This window comes from Diaporthe amygdali (genome assembly GCF_026229845.1).
Source record: "Diaporthe amygdali strain CAA958 chromosome Unknown NODE_3_length_2959817_cov_65_330692, whole genome shotgun sequence".
Classification (NCBI taxonomy): domain Eukaryota; kingdom Fungi; phylum Ascomycota; class Sordariomycetes; order Diaporthales; family Diaporthaceae; genus Diaporthe; species Diaporthe amygdali.
In genome coordinates, this window is record NW_026517023.1 from 695,583 (window position 1) to 710,770 (window position 15,188).

The 15,188-nt window shown below is 52.6% G+C and overlaps 6 protein-coding genes across 6 annotated transcripts; 5 read left to right on the top strand and 1 right to left on the bottom strand.

The window, feature by feature from the left end:
• Positions 1-805: 805 nt before the first annotated feature.
• J7T55_002613 (glycosyl hydrolase family 43 protein) lies at positions 806-2,401 on the top strand (the record flags this gene model as incomplete). The annotated part of the gene is made up of 1 exon (XM_053137704.1): positions 806-2,401. One exon carries the CDS (start codon positions 806-808, stop codon positions 2,399-2,401), a length of 1,596 nt encoding a protein of 531 aa, XP_052998482.1.
• Positions 2,402-4,073: 1,672 nt separating this feature from the next.
• Positions 4,074-6,536, top strand: J7T55_002614 (oligopeptide transporter; the record flags this gene model as incomplete). The annotated part of the gene is made up of 4 exons (XM_053137705.1): positions 4,074-4,505; positions 4,564-4,678; positions 4,766-6,018; positions 6,102-6,536. The coding sequence occupies 4 exons, from the start codon at positions 4,074-4,076 to the stop codon at positions 6,534-6,536; spliced, it is 2,235 nt and encodes a 744-aa protein (XP_052998483.1).
• A 1,045-nt stretch (positions 6,537-7,581) lies between these two features.
• J7T55_002615 (uncharacterized protein) lies at positions 7,582-7,995 on the top strand (the record flags this gene model as incomplete). Its single annotated transcript, XM_053137706.1, has 1 exon — positions 7,582-7,995. The coding sequence occupies one exon, from the start codon at positions 7,582-7,584 to the stop codon at positions 7,993-7,995; it is 414 nt and encodes a 137-aa protein (XP_052998484.1).
• Positions 7,996-8,266: 271 nt separating this feature from the next.
• Positions 8,267-9,520, bottom strand: J7T55_002616 (lcohol dehydrogenase; the record flags this gene model as incomplete). The annotated part of the gene is made up of 3 exons (XM_053137707.1): positions 8,267-8,721; positions 8,826-9,011; positions 9,235-9,520. The coding sequence occupies 3 exons, from the start codon at positions 9,518-9,520 to the stop codon at positions 8,267-8,269; spliced, it is 927 nt and encodes a 308-aa protein (XP_052998485.1).
• A 2,515-nt stretch (positions 9,521-12,035) lies between these two features.
• Positions 12,036-12,757, top strand: J7T55_002617 (uncharacterized protein; the record flags this gene model as incomplete). The annotated part of the gene is made up of 2 exons (XM_053137708.1): positions 12,036-12,390; positions 12,597-12,757. 2 exons carry the CDS (start codon positions 12,036-12,038, stop codon positions 12,755-12,757), a joined length of 516 nt encoding a protein of 171 aa, XP_052998486.1.
• A 1,792-nt stretch (positions 12,758-14,549) lies between these two features.
• On the top strand, positions 14,550-14,972 carry J7T55_002618 (uncharacterized protein; the record flags this gene model as incomplete). The annotated part of the gene is made up of 1 exon (XM_053137709.1): positions 14,550-14,972. One exon carries the CDS (start codon positions 14,550-14,552, stop codon positions 14,970-14,972), a length of 423 nt encoding a protein of 140 aa, XP_052998487.1.
• Positions 14,973-15,188: the final 216 nt, after the last annotated feature.

A 15,188-nucleotide genomic window follows, 5' to 3' on the forward strand; every position in this document is an offset into this window, starting at 1 on the left:
TACCGTCGATGCGAAATATATTTCGCAAAGCAATCATATTATTACAACGACACAGTACAATGTCTTTGCATTGACCGGACCTTGCCAGACAATCTGAACAACCTGAAAACTGGGATTGGGCGCCACATGGGCATGGTCCAGAGTTAGGCCATATGTGACAGACGGGCGAACGAGTCTCCGCAAGCATCCGGTTCGTAGGAAGTGGGGTGAAAAAGACTTCAACATCAACCCCATGAAATGAGACTGCAAGGAATGGGAAAAGCGGCTGTAGGAGATGGGGAAGTAGAGAAAGAAATATATTGAGACAAAGGGGTTCCTGCTATGTGCACAATGCTTTCATGAGTTCATTCACGAATACGCGTATACGTGTGCTTATGGGCTAAATGGTCTTTTGAGACGTAGCATAGTTGGCGGGAAAACATATACACGGTTCGGCCGAAAGCAGAAAATCGGAGGCGGAAGTTTCGGGCCGGTCTCCATTCAGACCTTGAGTACGACCCCATCGTCAATCACTCAAGGTTCCGAGAGCGAGACGGCCAAGGATTGGGAACAGTAGGGCCCTTGGCGGTCCGAATAAGCGCTGAGGTGGTACTGTGCAATCTCCAAGAGACGGACTTCCACCCCCCGAGCGGGTATGTGGGTTGATGCTCCCCACCAGATAGAACGTTTTGTACGGGCTAGAGGGGAATTTGATTGCAATTAGGCATAGATCAAGAGTGGTCTAACATATAAAGTGCAGCCGACAGGATGTAGTCAAAACGTAGTAGATCCTGAATTTGCTGCGTGTACTTTGAACAGATAGACAATGCATTCGAATTGTCTACTGTTGTTCTTGGCGAGCTTTATACTCGCCGCCAGCTCGGCCGCATCCGGGCCCAAGGGCATCCGGGCTGAGACATTCCAAAATCCTGTTGTCTACGAAGACTACCCCGACAATGACGTCTCCGTGGGTCCGGACGGAGCGTTCTATTTCTCGGCCAGCAATTTCCACTTCAGCCCCGGTGCGCCCATCCTTCGGTCGCTGGATCTTGTGAACTGGGAGCCCGTTGGCCATTCGATCCCGCGGCTGACCTTTGGCGATGGCTACGATCTCCCGCCAGGCGGCCCGAGAGCCTACCGCGGGGGGACATGGGCGTCGACTCTGCGGTACCGTGAGAGCAACGGCGTGTGGTATTGGATTGGGTGCACCAACTTCTGGATTACCTGGGTCTTCACCGCCAAGTCCGTCGAGGGCCCTTGGACCAATAGCGCCAACTTCGGGGGAGGGACCTGTTTCTACGACAACGGCCTGCTTATTGATGACGACGACACGATGTACGTCGCCTATGGCAGTGGAAAAGTCAACGTTTCCCAGCTCAGCACAGATGGCTTCAGCATAGTGAAGACCGAGCAGGTCCTCCAGGCCTCAGACGTCCCTACGGACTCGCTCGAAGGTAATAGGATGTATAAGATCAATGGCACCTACTACATTCTCAACGACCAACCCGGATCCACGACCTATATATGGAAGTCGAGTAGCCCATGGGGACCGTACGAGTCGAAGGTTCTCGTTCAGAACATCGAGCCACCAGTTGAGGACGGCGGCTCTCCCCACCAGGGCAGTCTCATCAAGACAGCTCAGGGAGATTGGTACTACATGTCCTTCACCTGGGCTTACCCAGCCGGTCGCATGCCGGTTCTAGCCCCAGTGACTTGGGGCGCCGACGGCTTTCCCGAATTCGTCAAGGGCTCGAACGGGGGATGGGGCTCGACCTACCCTGTCCCTCTTCCTGCACAGCCCCTGTACAACTGGACGCGGACGTACAACTTCGAGAGCGAGCTCGGACCGACATGGGAATGGAACCACAACCCGGACGTCGCCAGCTTTGAGGTCAACAACGGCGTGACGCTCCGTACCGCCAGTGTCACGGACGATATATACTCGGCTCGGAACACGCTGACTCACCGCATCCACGGCGAGTTTCCCAAGGGCACCGTAGAGATTGACTTCAGTAATGTTATCGACGGCGACAGGTTCGGGCTTGCAGCGTTCCGCGACCAGACCGCGTACATCGGCATCCGCCGCAACGGGAGCGAGTACACGCTCACAGCCGTCCAGAACATCACTATCGATGAGTATTCCGGGAACCCGGTTGGCCCTGGGCAGGAGGTGGCCTCCGCCCCAGTGCCGAGCGGTGCCACGAAGGTATGGTTCCGGGCGGAGCTCGACGCCCGGGCTTCGGGGACAAGGGCCGCCAACTTCTTCTACAGCTTCGACGGCGTCGAGTTCACGCAGCTTGGCCCGACATACGAGCTGTACAATGGCTGGGCCTTTTTCGTTGCGTACCGTTTTGGTATCTTCAACTTCGCTACCAAACAATTGGGAGGCTCCATCAAGGTGGAGTCTTTCGCGGCTGCTTAATGACTATGTTGTTTATCTTCGCTGTCAAATTGGACCACATTGTATATACAAGAAGGCACGTACTCCTACCAATCATACATAACAGCATTTGCGTGAAGAGAAAGGAGCACCAAACCGTGACTCAAGCTTTGTAGCTAATTATTATATACGTCTTGGTGGAAAGGTCTAATTCAAGGCCAAAAGTCCCCTCGCAGTTGCATAGAGGGGCCAATCAGCGTTTCAAGAGAGAGTAACAGAAGCATTCTATGGAAGACAGCGGGAAATTCCAGCGGGACCAGGGGCACTCACTGGGCATTTCTACATCATTTCTGGAAACTCAGGTACCACCTACAAGCTTCCAGTTTCATATCCATTGAAGATTTACAAGAAAGCTCGAGTTTCATCAACAAAAGCATTTGGAGAATAAAAGACAGAACCGTGAGAGCAGTAGCTCAAGAAGGAGGGTATTTGCTGGCCTATGGCCACCAGTGGTAAAACCAAGGTCAAAGGCTCTCCAAAATCCGCGCCCATGCATGAAGGTCGCATATACTCTGAAGTATAATTACAATTCACCTTGTGCCCATGATATATTCCGCTGCTTTTCAACATTGTTCTCGTCTACGCCCATCGTAACAAGGCCGAGCTGGAGGTGTTTGAGAGAATAATCGATGCCGCAGTATAGTATCAGCTACAGCCAACACGCAGGCTAGTTAAATACTGCAATTTGTCGGAGGTGCGACTGTCGAACATGGTAATCGTCACGATGAGGCATCCCCTCTTTTTCAGGCGATAGATTCATTTCTAGACCGGCATTTGGATTTATCTTGTTTAAGTTGCTAGTCACGGAATATTTTGGGTTTGGTTGTTTCAGGAATTGACTCGATTTTGATAATACAAAGACCCATCCACGTGCCATCTTACAGGCATGCCAACGTCCCTTTCCCGTACCTGACTAGTCTAGTTCGTCTAGTTCATAGACTACCTGTCAGGCGGCTCAAACGTAGCTCACTAAACTTTGATTTGCAAGCGCTGCAACATGCAGGGTCTTGGCGGGAATCGGCTAGGCAGGGGTCCGACAGATCATCCATGCATGCCATGCCAACTAACACGAGCGGCGTGGTCTGTCGGAGGCAGAGTCTGCACCACATTGTATTAAAGATGTGTAGGATGATTGGCACGGGGGAGGGCCCCCATCGTACTATCTGAGCCGGGCCTCGTCCGGCTGTAACGAATGAGGCCCCTTGTTCTTATCACCTTCCACTTATGGGGCCAGACGGTTACCAACAGCGTGGTGTAGTCTTGCCCTTGGCACTCGTCGGCTCCACCGAGCCCCAAGGCTTGGTCACTGATTCGAGTCACAATCACCCTCGGCTGAAATCTGGAAGCCTTGGCGAGAGTTTCTTGGCCAACTTAACCCAACTTGAAAGGGCAGGTCATTCCATCCTCCAGGATCCAGAACGTGCCCCCTAGCCTCTTCTAGCCACAAAAGTCCTACCATCTTCCACCTGCCCCGCTTGATCTAGCGAACATGCAGTGGACCCTTGGCTGACTCCACGACCAGCTGAAGAGCGCATAAAATACGGACGAACTCCTCTGCAGGCGCGTTTGACACTTGAACGTGTAGTCGTTCTGTTTCATCTCTTCTGGTCATCGAGGTCGTTCCTCAGTTGTGACTGTCAATCAACCAGGCACGATGGCGTCCATCCAAGCCCGCGACGTTAACACGGCTCCTGTCACTGCCCCGGCAGACGCGAAGACAGAGGAGCAGCTGCCTGAGAAGGTCGACGAGCGGAGACCTCACTCGGGTGGCGAGAAGGATGTCTTTGTAGACATCGACGGAGAGAAGGACCCCGTCGAGGAGGAGGAGTCCGAAATCCTCGACAACAGGTTTCCCTTCCCGCCTTTGAAAGGCATTCCCGATGAGGAGCAGCAGCTGTCCATTCGTGCCCTGGTCATTGGTATCATCTTAGGAGCTGTTGTCTCGGCATCAAACATCTACCTTGGTCTCAAGACTGGCTGGACATTTGGCGCTTCCTTGTTTGGCGGCATCCTTGGTTTTGCAATCATCAAGCCCCTCTCCAGAGTTGCCCCCAGGTTTTTGGGCGGAGGCTACTTCGGTCCCAAGGTTTGTGACGTGAATAATATCCCACCATGCTGACACGATGACTGACCATGGGATCTAGGAAAATGTCACTGTTCAGACCGCTGCGACCGCTGCCGGTGGTTTAGGTATTATTTTCGTGGGGCCTATCCCTGCTATGTACAAGATGGGTCTTATGTCAGAAAAGGCTGAGGATGGTAAGCTGTTCTTCGCGTTTCCTTTCTTGCTCTAGTCTCCGCTCTGAGGTGTGGTTGGTGGGCGACCAGAAAGGCTGACTTGTACAGATTTTGGAAAGCTTGTCACATTCTCTATCTGCACAGCTTACTACGGACTGTTCTTCGCCATCGCCCTTCGAAAGTTCTACATCCTCAAGCTCAAGCTCATCTTCCCCTCTCCTACGGCCGTGGCATACACCGTTCGAGCCCTGCATGCAGGTGGTGCCGCCAGTGAGGCTAGCGGCCGCAGGAAGGCAAAGGCACTCGCTATTGCGTTTGGTGGCGCCGCTACTCTGCGTGTTGTCTCCATCTACGCCCCCGGTATCCTGTGGGATCATCACGTCTTCTGGTGGCTGTATACCTGGGGATGGGACGGCATCATTGCCGCCGAATCCTGGGGCTGGGTCTTCGAATACACACCGGCTTTCATCGGTGCTGGTATCCTCTCCGGCATGAACGCGTCCCTCTCGTTCTTCGGAGGAAGTGTGCTTGCATGGGCCCTCATCGGACCTCTGACTGTCAAATACGGCGCAGCCTTTGGAAGCCCAATGTATGCGGACGAGGAAACTGGCGTTGACCCCTTCCCAGGCTTCATGTACTACAACTCCTTGTCAAACACGGAGACCAAGCCTTCTCCACGGTACTGGAACCTTTGGGTTGGAATCATGTTGATGCTCTGCGCTTCGTTTGCCGAGGTCGCCATGAACGGCCCGGTCCTGTACCGAGGCATGAAGAGGGCCTTCTTCGAGACCGCCGACAAGATTCCCCAGACACGGGCCTTCGCATCGAAGCATCTCACCAACGAGGAGCGAGAAATCGAGGACCCATCTCCAAAGTCGGAGCAGGTGCCAACCTGGACCTGGTCTGGCGGTGTTCTCATATCCATCGCCCTGTCCATGATCGTGCTGGCTCTTCAGTACCAGGTCAGCCCCGGCCTGACAATCTTGGCTGTGATCCTCGCTTTTATCTTCAGCTTCATCGCAGCACAGTCCTCCGGAGCCACTGACATCAATCCCGTCTCTACATGTGCCAAGAGCTCACAGCTCGTCTTCGGTGGTGTCACACAAGGCCAGGGTCACTACGGCGAGGCAGCACAGCGTATCAACATGACCGGAGGAATTGTCGCCGCAGGAGCAGCGGCCCAGTCCGTGGACATGTTGGGAGACTTGAGAACCGGCTACCTCCTCGGTGCCTCGCCACGGGTGCAGTTCATCGCCCAGGCTGTAGGCTCAGTCTTCAGCATCGTCCTATGCTGTGGCTTCTTCGTACTCTTCTCTGAAGCCTACCCGTGTATTATCGACCCCAATCTCGATGAGTGCCAGGTAAGAATTCCTCATTATATCTTATTTACCCCCTGGTCTCCAGACTAGCACCACAGATGTACTAATCCTGCCCACCTCTATAGTTTGGTATTCCTTCCGTCGCTGCTTGGCAGGCAACCGCCGTGGCTGTGACCGCTAAGAACTTCCCTGTCCCCTCATCTTCGGGCATTACTGCCGTCGTGCTGGGAATCTTCTCTATGGTCCTCGTTGCCGCCAAGTACCTCTGGATCCCGAAGAAGTACCATGTCTACGTCCCGAACATGAACGCCGTGGGCCTGGCCTTCACGCTCCCGCAGACGCAGTACAGCACTGCCATGGCTGTGGGTGCCATTGCGAGCTACTTCTGGCTGAAGAAGAGCCCGCGCAGCTGGGACGAGTACGCATACAGCATAGCCGCCGGAATGAGCGCCGGAGAGGGTATCGGCGGTGTGGTCAACGCTATCCTTCAGGTCGCCGGTGTCGCTGGTGATACTAAGGGCAGTGCCGTGGCTTGCCCTGCTTACGAGTACTGCGGTTAGAGAACAGCCGAGTACGAGCGCATGTTGTCTGCTTTGAAATAGCAGCTGACCTGCATGGGCTCCCATGGAGCTAATACCCATATGTAATGTGACATGAACGGTTTGTGTATGTCGACTGGGTCGACTTAGAGATACGAAGCTACAATATATTAATGAGCCTCCAACACAAGCCACGTGCCTATTTTTATTATGTCCCAGAAGCCCCGCAGCAATGAATTTCTCCGGTGTGACACGACATAACAGCGGCCGCATTGATGCAGAATTTGTGGGCAAATAGAGGTACCGAGTACCGGCTTGTCATGGAAATCAGCGTTAGTTGCCGTGATTATCCGTGCGATGCCTGTCTATGGCGGGCCCAAGCAGAGAAATCCAGACCTCAACAGCCTTGTGCTTCGAGACATGCAGAGTGCACGCTGTGATGCTCCTCTCGTGCACTCAGGTACCAAGATGGGGAGTTGAAGCACCCGTAGTGGAGCTCATCTATAATGACACAGGTCGCTCGTCATTTGCATAGCGTCATACTTGAGACTTTGCCTCGATCTGCGAGCAAGAAGTGATATGTAACAACAAGCAAGTCGAACCAGAGACCAACAATCTAAGAATGGAATTTGAGGCATACCAGACAGAGTCTCGAATATAGCTCTGAAGCACATGATGCGCTAGGCGTAGCCCCGCAGCGGATTGGCCAGAAAGTAACAATCGCTGACAGTGACTGACTGTCACGGTGTCATCGAATCCTTCCCGCTTAAGATCTGAAGGATCGGCTTCCTTACACAGTCTGTCAGCGCGAGTGCTGTCAGATAACCTGCTTATTCGTTCGTGTTACTTCGATAGTATCCCCTTACTCGCATAGCCCCACACTAGTGATCAATCTGGGGATCGGCATGGAATGACGTTCCCCCGGCAGAATCAGTCAAGCTTCAAACTGATCTGAAATGTGATACTGAATCAACCAAATTCGCGTCGCGTGACAGCGACCACCAGCTTCAGAACTCCAAATCGCGCAAAATCTGATATTTGACTACACTGCCATGCTGGCAGCAGTATGAGCGCCACAAGGACATTATTTGTCACCCTCATCCGCACCCACCACGTGACCAGCCGGAAGAAGCTTCAACGCGTCAAGAAAGCAGCCGCGCACTTCGACATCCCGTTTGTCCTGGTTAGATATGGCGGCTCCCCAGGCCTCATGTACGCCGAGAGCTCTGAGGACTCAAATCTGAGCTCGTGGGTCAGCGCCGTCAAGGATTTGAGATACAAAGACTTCCAGTGTGTGTGGAAGCCCGAGGCAACGCAGGTGAACGATGGCTCTGAGACATCAACTGTGCCTTCTGGGACCTTTAATGAGACCGAATCGATTTCTTCTTTCGGTCAAGTCATGGACCAGAAAGGACTGGGCGAGTGGTTCAAGGTTGGTCTGCTGAGCAAGCGGGCTGGTCAGTTTGATGAGGACGGTTGATGAGCTCCATCACTTCTTCGCACTGAATTCCGCGGACGAAAGGCATGAGATTAACCCCTCCCATCGATGAACGCCATGTTTTCAAGAGCTGGCGAGTCACGCGAAGATGTATGGGACATGCATCACCGTGCTGACGATTAGACGTGGTGTAAACAACAGCCAACACGATGCGGCGCCATGTTAATGCGTGGATCACAAACTTGAATACTGAAACCTGAGATTACGTCCCGTCATCTCTGGCCATCTTCCACGACCAACCGGATATACCAAATTACACCGTCAAGACAGCCCTGAAGCGGACCTTTCCACTCGTCATATGCTCAAATGCCTCCTGAACCTTTTCCAGCGGGAATTTCTCAATCAAGCACTTGACACCGTGAGTGCCAGCAAACGCAATAGTCTCCTCGCAGTCAAGCTGGTGCCCCGACGGCCACCCATGCACACTCGCCGCCTTGGTGACCATCGTAGCCGTGTCGAATTCGACGGGCCCGAGTGGCGCCAGCACAATCAGCTTGCCCTGAGGGGCCAGACCGCCCACCAGCGGGCTGACAGCCTTGGGGTTCGGCGCGGTGGAGCAGATCATGGCGGCACCGCCGAGCTTGGTGAGCGCCTTGACGGGGTCCTCCTTGCTGGTGTCAATGTAATGGTGGGCGCCGAGCTGGGTCGCGAAGTCCTTCTTGTCGCTGCCGCTGCTGATAGCCACTACCTCATAGCCCATCTTGTTCGCTGCTATGAGTTAGTCACCTGCTACGGAGCCCGAAACGATGCATCCTGAAAGATTCTAATGAAACACGGATACGCAACCGGAGTGGGAAAAGAGCTATACTCACCGAATTGCACCGCCAGGTGGCCCAGCCCGCCAAGCCCCTGCACCGCGACCAAGTCGCCCTGCATCACGCCCATGCGGCGCATCGAGTTGAAGGTCGTTACACCGGCGCACAGCAGCGGCGCCGCCTCGGCCGGGTCGACGTTGGGCGGGATGCGCACGGCAGCCTCCGCGCGCAGGAGTACGTACTCTGCATACCCACCATCCATTGACACTCCATTAATTTCTTCATTGTCACAAGTCTGGAATATCCCGCGTTGGCAGGAACGGCATGCACCATCGTGGCCTGTATTAGGCGTTCACCGCCTTGACGTCAGTGACATATCAGGAAGCGAATTAGCCTCCGGGAAGAGAGACACGGAGGCGGACTAAGAGCGGGGTCCTGTGGAATGGGACGTGGGAAGTGAGCTCACCGCCGTGCCATGGGCCGCCAACCCTCTCGCCCTCTTTGACGCGTGTGACTCCCTCGCCGACGGCGACGATGTCTCCAATTACCTCGTGGCCGGGGATTCGAGGCCAGGAGTTGGGCAAGAAGCCCTGACGAAGGAACTCATCAGTATGGCAGACCCCACAAGCTAGTGTCTTGATGAGGACTTGGCCAGGGCCGGGCAGCTTGAGGTCGATGTCCTTGAGTGTCAATTGGCTTCCCTTGCCGTCGAGGACGGCAGCCCGAAAGGTCTTGGGAAGGGACGGAGCCATCTTGGGATTTGGCGTGTCGAGTCCGTATAGTCAGTGTGGTTGGGAGTTCAAAATAGGGCACAGTCGAGGAAAGTGATCTTGTTCTAAAGTTCTGAGGGCAATTCGAGCAATTGGCAGAGTGCCTGCAGAGTAGAGTTATGTTGTCCCCGCAGTCGGGCTCTTCGCGAATTATATATGTCCGTCCACGCGATGGGAGCTGTCAACACAAGGCACTACGTATCTACACGATGAGTAATATCCTTCACCTATCTACGGTCTGCGGGGAACCAGTATCGGCCGCCGCCCATCTGAAATGTGCGTAGACCAGGAATGATTAGTGATTACAGGATGCATGTTTTACCGGTTGACGTTATGATGCGACACGGCTAGCAGGACGAAAACCAGTAAGTCGATGACGGGTGTAGGCGGATAAGCCTCCCGCCTGCAAGTGGGAATCCACCCCTGCAAGTCTAGGAAGCGGGACGGTTGACGTTCTACGTTTTCCTACTCAGGCAATGCTCATCAGCACTAAGCGCTCTGGTCTTGGTGTGAGCCACCACGGCGATAGCGTTGTTCCCGCAGCTTGTCTGCTTGTCTGTCGGCTTTTACGTGGACTCCCTTCGATGATCCGAACTGGGGTTTCTCCGATTCGCAGGCTCCTCTGGGGCTCTCGGGGATGGAGCACTGAGTTGTTGCATTTCCGACAGCCGATGCCACTCCAATGGCCTCTCTTAACCTGCAGATATCTGAGAATCTTAATATTCTCCTCGCCGTGGAGTGCTGCCTTGTGACTACGTATTCTTCCAGTCGCAGGCTTGTGGTCCCTCATTTCAGAGGCATTTTGTCGCGCCTCATGCTCGTTGCTCTCTTGGGCGGCTCTTGGCGACAGCAGTGTAACACGTACCCAGGCACGGCCGCGTCGACCGGCACTCGCGCAGCATTATCACAATCACAGCACCAATGATTTTGGTCACGTCAAATGTGAAAGACGCGTCTTTTCCGAAATCTCCTGCAGCTGCTTCTTCTCGTGTTGACCGGTGAGACTGAATTACAGGGCTTGGCTGAATTTCGCGCCCAACTCAGAATGGTGTTCAGACTTGCACAGGCGGCTTTGCTCGGGAAGTTAACTTTGGGGGGCGGGCCTAGATCACTGTCGTGCATGTGCTAGGCCGTCAGCCCTTAGAGCAGCCATCACAGTGACGCTCAAATGCCGAAATTAAGTTAGCTACACAAACGCGATGTGATATTGCCGGCGTCAGCCGAGCGTCTCAACAGCCTGCCGGTACGGAGGGTTATTGGTGCTCGCATTCACATGGCAGGACCAATACCTACAGCGCACGGGGCTCATGCCAACGAAGTCGGCAATATTACGCCGGATAAACAAGCGCAGCCGAAACCTTGTTGTGGTCAACATACTTTTAAGACGTAAGAGTTGCATGGGCAAGGCGTAAAAGATACCTGCCTCTTTGAACTTCGATTCCTTGAGCTAAAGCTTGACCGGATTGGTTCCTGACACATACATTCTTGACAAGACAACAACTCTGTGATATCTGATCGACAAGAGATATCTCGTCTTGTTCAATGATATGCTGCGGCCAGGAAACCAGATGTGTACATCTACGTCTTCGAAGCGCACGGAACTTGTCATGATCGAGAAGTAAGTAGCTTTTGTCATAATCCTGTGAACGTCATGCAGGCTGCAAGTAAGCTGGTTTAGCACATTGCCGTGAGGTGACTTGAAGCCTGTAAAATTATGGAAAATGTTTGCATTAATCATTGCGACTCATTCGGGACCTACACAAGATTGATCGCCAATGACCCGCTTCTAATTCGCTCGACCTCACAATCGAGACGATCTTGGAACCTGTTGTACCTGCATATGACACCCAAGATCCAGATCAACTGCCACGTTGAAGTAAGGCATAACGATATCTCAGACGTCTGCGTAGCTCCCAACTGCCCTGAAAATACAGCCCAAGGCACCTCTCATGGACCCATATTATCATACTCCTCGGCTAGGATTGGCGCAATGTCGACCTACCCAAACCATAATGCTTCTCGGAAATTTGCTGAGAGTCAACAGATCATGATCTCAGACATAGCGGCTATTGACATGCATTAGCACCGATGCAACAATGCAAAGCATGCTGTCGCGCGTAGCAGTAGCGCAGTATCTGGGCTTGGGCCTCGAAGTTGCTAACCTGTCGGATAAGCTCTAGAGACAGGAACGCCCGCCTGAAATCCGCACTTGGCGCGCAGGTGGTCCCAACGGCTTGGTCTCCCCAGTGTTGCCTCTGCGATATTACAATTTTATGAGAGTTGGACTTCTGAAGTATGCTTTTCAGCACCGGCCATGTTCATGGAGAAAGTCCAGGCTCTTCAGCCTTGTTTGCACGCAACTGCAGTCTTCGGTATTGCAAGCAGTGCTTTTCGATAACTTCATTTAATTGCTATTCCAGCACTTTTCGGTGGCTCACGATTGCAAAATCATAATCTTCGATAATTCGTATATTCCAGTGCACTTTCCCACGTCGCGATGGTTACCAACATGCCTCCCACTGAGAAGGACAAGGAACGTATTCCAATCACAGGGCCAACACTTGTCCGAATACCTGCCCAAAAAGACTTGTCCAACCATGGAGATCGCCACCGTGCTCGACGCAAGACCCCCAGCTTGACAGCCCTCGTCATCATAGCCATCGCATTAGCTCTTTTACTTGTCTCGGTAATAATCATTGGCACGACGCGCCTACAGACTTCGTCCCAGGATGCTCCAACTGATAACACGACAGTTTCGACTCAACCCGGTCCGCCGCCGCCTACTGTCACGACTGAGCCACCTGGTGGTGACCAAGGCTTGTCATGGTGCCAGGCCCAGGGCGAGGGAAATTGTACACTAGGAGTATACCAGAACTTAGATACCGGACAGATACGTGCTCAAGTATTTGACCATTCATGTTTGTCTTCCTCTCGATTCACGCAGTTGTGCTTTGGGCCAATAGGTTCAAAGCTAGGTTTCCAATAACTCTAGCTAACGCATTGGCTGTAGGTCGTCCCCTCGGGAACTCTGATCATATGCGAATCGATTCGGCTACAGCACTCAATTCTTCTTTGCCCGAGACGGTAGTCATCCTCATCCACGGTATTACGGGACCGACAGACGAGTTCTGGTATAATGGCACACACTATTCAGATGGCTGGTTTTGGCAGAACCCAGCCCCGGTCTGGTACGAGACTGAGGAGTTCCGATGTTTGTGACCATCGGGCACCAGTAATGGAGAGATTGATCCACTGCCGTCCATCGAAGCAAAGCCATGAGAAAAGTTGGAGGTAATCACAAAGGCAATTCTGTGTACTCAATTTCGTTGCGGTATTATAGAACCTGCTAGATCTATCAATGACAGCAAGAAAGATGACCGTGTCAGGAAGACAAGGTGCTATTTTCAGTCCAAGGTACGCGAATGATTTGTACCTCCCTCGTGTCATTTACTCATGCCTGTCCCATCAAAATCTGAGCTCTACCCTAGGTGTCAGACTGAACTACTTGACTGTACGTAGCGAAGCCAATAAAATTTCAGGCTCTAGGGCGATCACTGCGCATATAATATTGAACTGAGATCTTCTGTCGATAAATATTGTCATATTATAATGACCATTGTGGGTATCGTCCACCAATATGAAGTATCAGTGCCTCCCCGTTCGAGTGCACTGGTCGAAGTCCGTGGATTCCCTGAGTACAGACAACATATCCGACCATATAGAGATATAGCAAGTAATTACACTCATGATTCTGCGAAGACCTCTACTCAGAATAGAATCCAGGGGAATGTGCGCGAAATGGGTGCCGGTAGTTGTAGCAGCCATTGTGAAGAAGTTTGTATTTTCGACCTGCTGTTTGTAAGTGTTCTTACCCACTACATGCTTTGTTGAGGGAGTGAGCCAGACAGATAATGCAAGTGAGACTGACCCTTATTGTCGACAACCATAAGCCGTCGTCTCAGGCGGAACGCGTGCAGTCGCTGGCGTTGAGACGAAGCTTGAGACCAACAAAGTTTCTAGCGACAGCATCTGTAGGTCTGGATGTAATGATAAATGTGATTGGCATCATGATCGCAGATGGACTCAGCGAATACGAATTATATACGGTTCGCAATTGGCAATAATGCTCCGCTGTCATCGCTACTGCCGTCCCTTCTTTTTTCATCCCATCTTCTAATGGTCCCGTGGCATCGGAGTATTTAATCAATTTACGTCACCCGGGTTACTACCGGCACGGAAGACATACCGAAAGAAGCCCCGCCATGCAAAAGAAGAAATCGTTGCTTATTAAAACCCACTGTCTACTCCAACTACTTTTATGAGTGAGCCTGTCTGAAGAATTTTACAGACTTTCCTGCATTCCTGCTGCCATCTCGGTATCTGCCGAGTTCCTCTACAAGGGACCAGCTGACGCCTGTCTGCTGGTGGATGGTGAAGGTGGGGCTCGGCTACGACGATTTGGCGGTAGGGATGGAATTACATGATGTTCCCCAATCTGGATTCTGGTTGTTGCAACTCTCACAGATATTATAGCTGTATTTTGAATTCTTGACGCTAATGTGTGCATTTCGGTTGATTGGGGCCGTTCGGTGTCTTTGTTGACCTATTGTAGCCTAGCAGATGCTTACGTGGGATTCTGGTTCCGAGTCCAGTCGGATCGGAGAACCTTTCCATATCCAGACCGCTTCTGCACATTCGAATCGGAGGATCCTTCTGTATCCAACCCTCTGCATGTCCGAGTCGGCATGTGCACCCCCATTTAGGTCAGCACAGTCTGGTGCATCTAATAACTTACCTAAGTCCACTGGTAGATCCCAGTACGAATCCGTGCTATTTAGGCTATGAAGCTCATTGAATGTTTTCATCAAAATGCAGCGATAATGTCACCCTTTTGTCTTTTTTTCTCCTTTCATCGGTCAACAGACGATTCAGGGGGAGTTAGGAATCTACCACAGACCTTGATATCGACATCCTTGATACGCACGATTTTCCTGTGGCGAGAGCGAAACAAATGGCTTCAAAAATCACCAGCTCCGACCTCCTCCCCAACGCCTCTGCCGCACTTGGCTTCGTGCTCTGCTTTTTCGGTGTAGGCACGTTTTGGAACCCGCAAATCTTCTTATTCGACAATTGGGGTTTCCGCGGCGTACCGTCGGCCGCCGACAGGAGCCCGGAACAGAGACAGCAGCGCAGATCATTCCTAGCCCTGGCGCGCATCTACGGCTCCCGCAATTTCGTGCTCGGCCTGCTGACCCTGGCAATTCGATTGTCCGGCGACCGGAAGTTGATGGGCTGGAGTATGCTGCTTGGGACTCTGGAGCCGTTGGGAGATGGATTCATCCAGTTTTCCTTGAACGGGGCTGGCGTCATGAAGCACTGGATGTTTGTGCCGGTTTCGTTGGGAGTAGGCGCCGGTTTGTTAGGGTGGCTGTGATGCCATGGCAATGACGATTGACCTCATGTAGGGTGGTTCTGGTGGAGTCTTTTGCAGCGTATTAGATAGGAAGGCATGATAAGCGGTCTCTACCACGTGGTAGTTTGAGGTTTGATGGCAGCAGCCGAGCGCTCTTGCATTGCTTCAGATGGCATGTGTCTTCATGATAAATAATTCTCAAGCCGTGCGCTTGAACTATCAGCTGGTCCAACATAT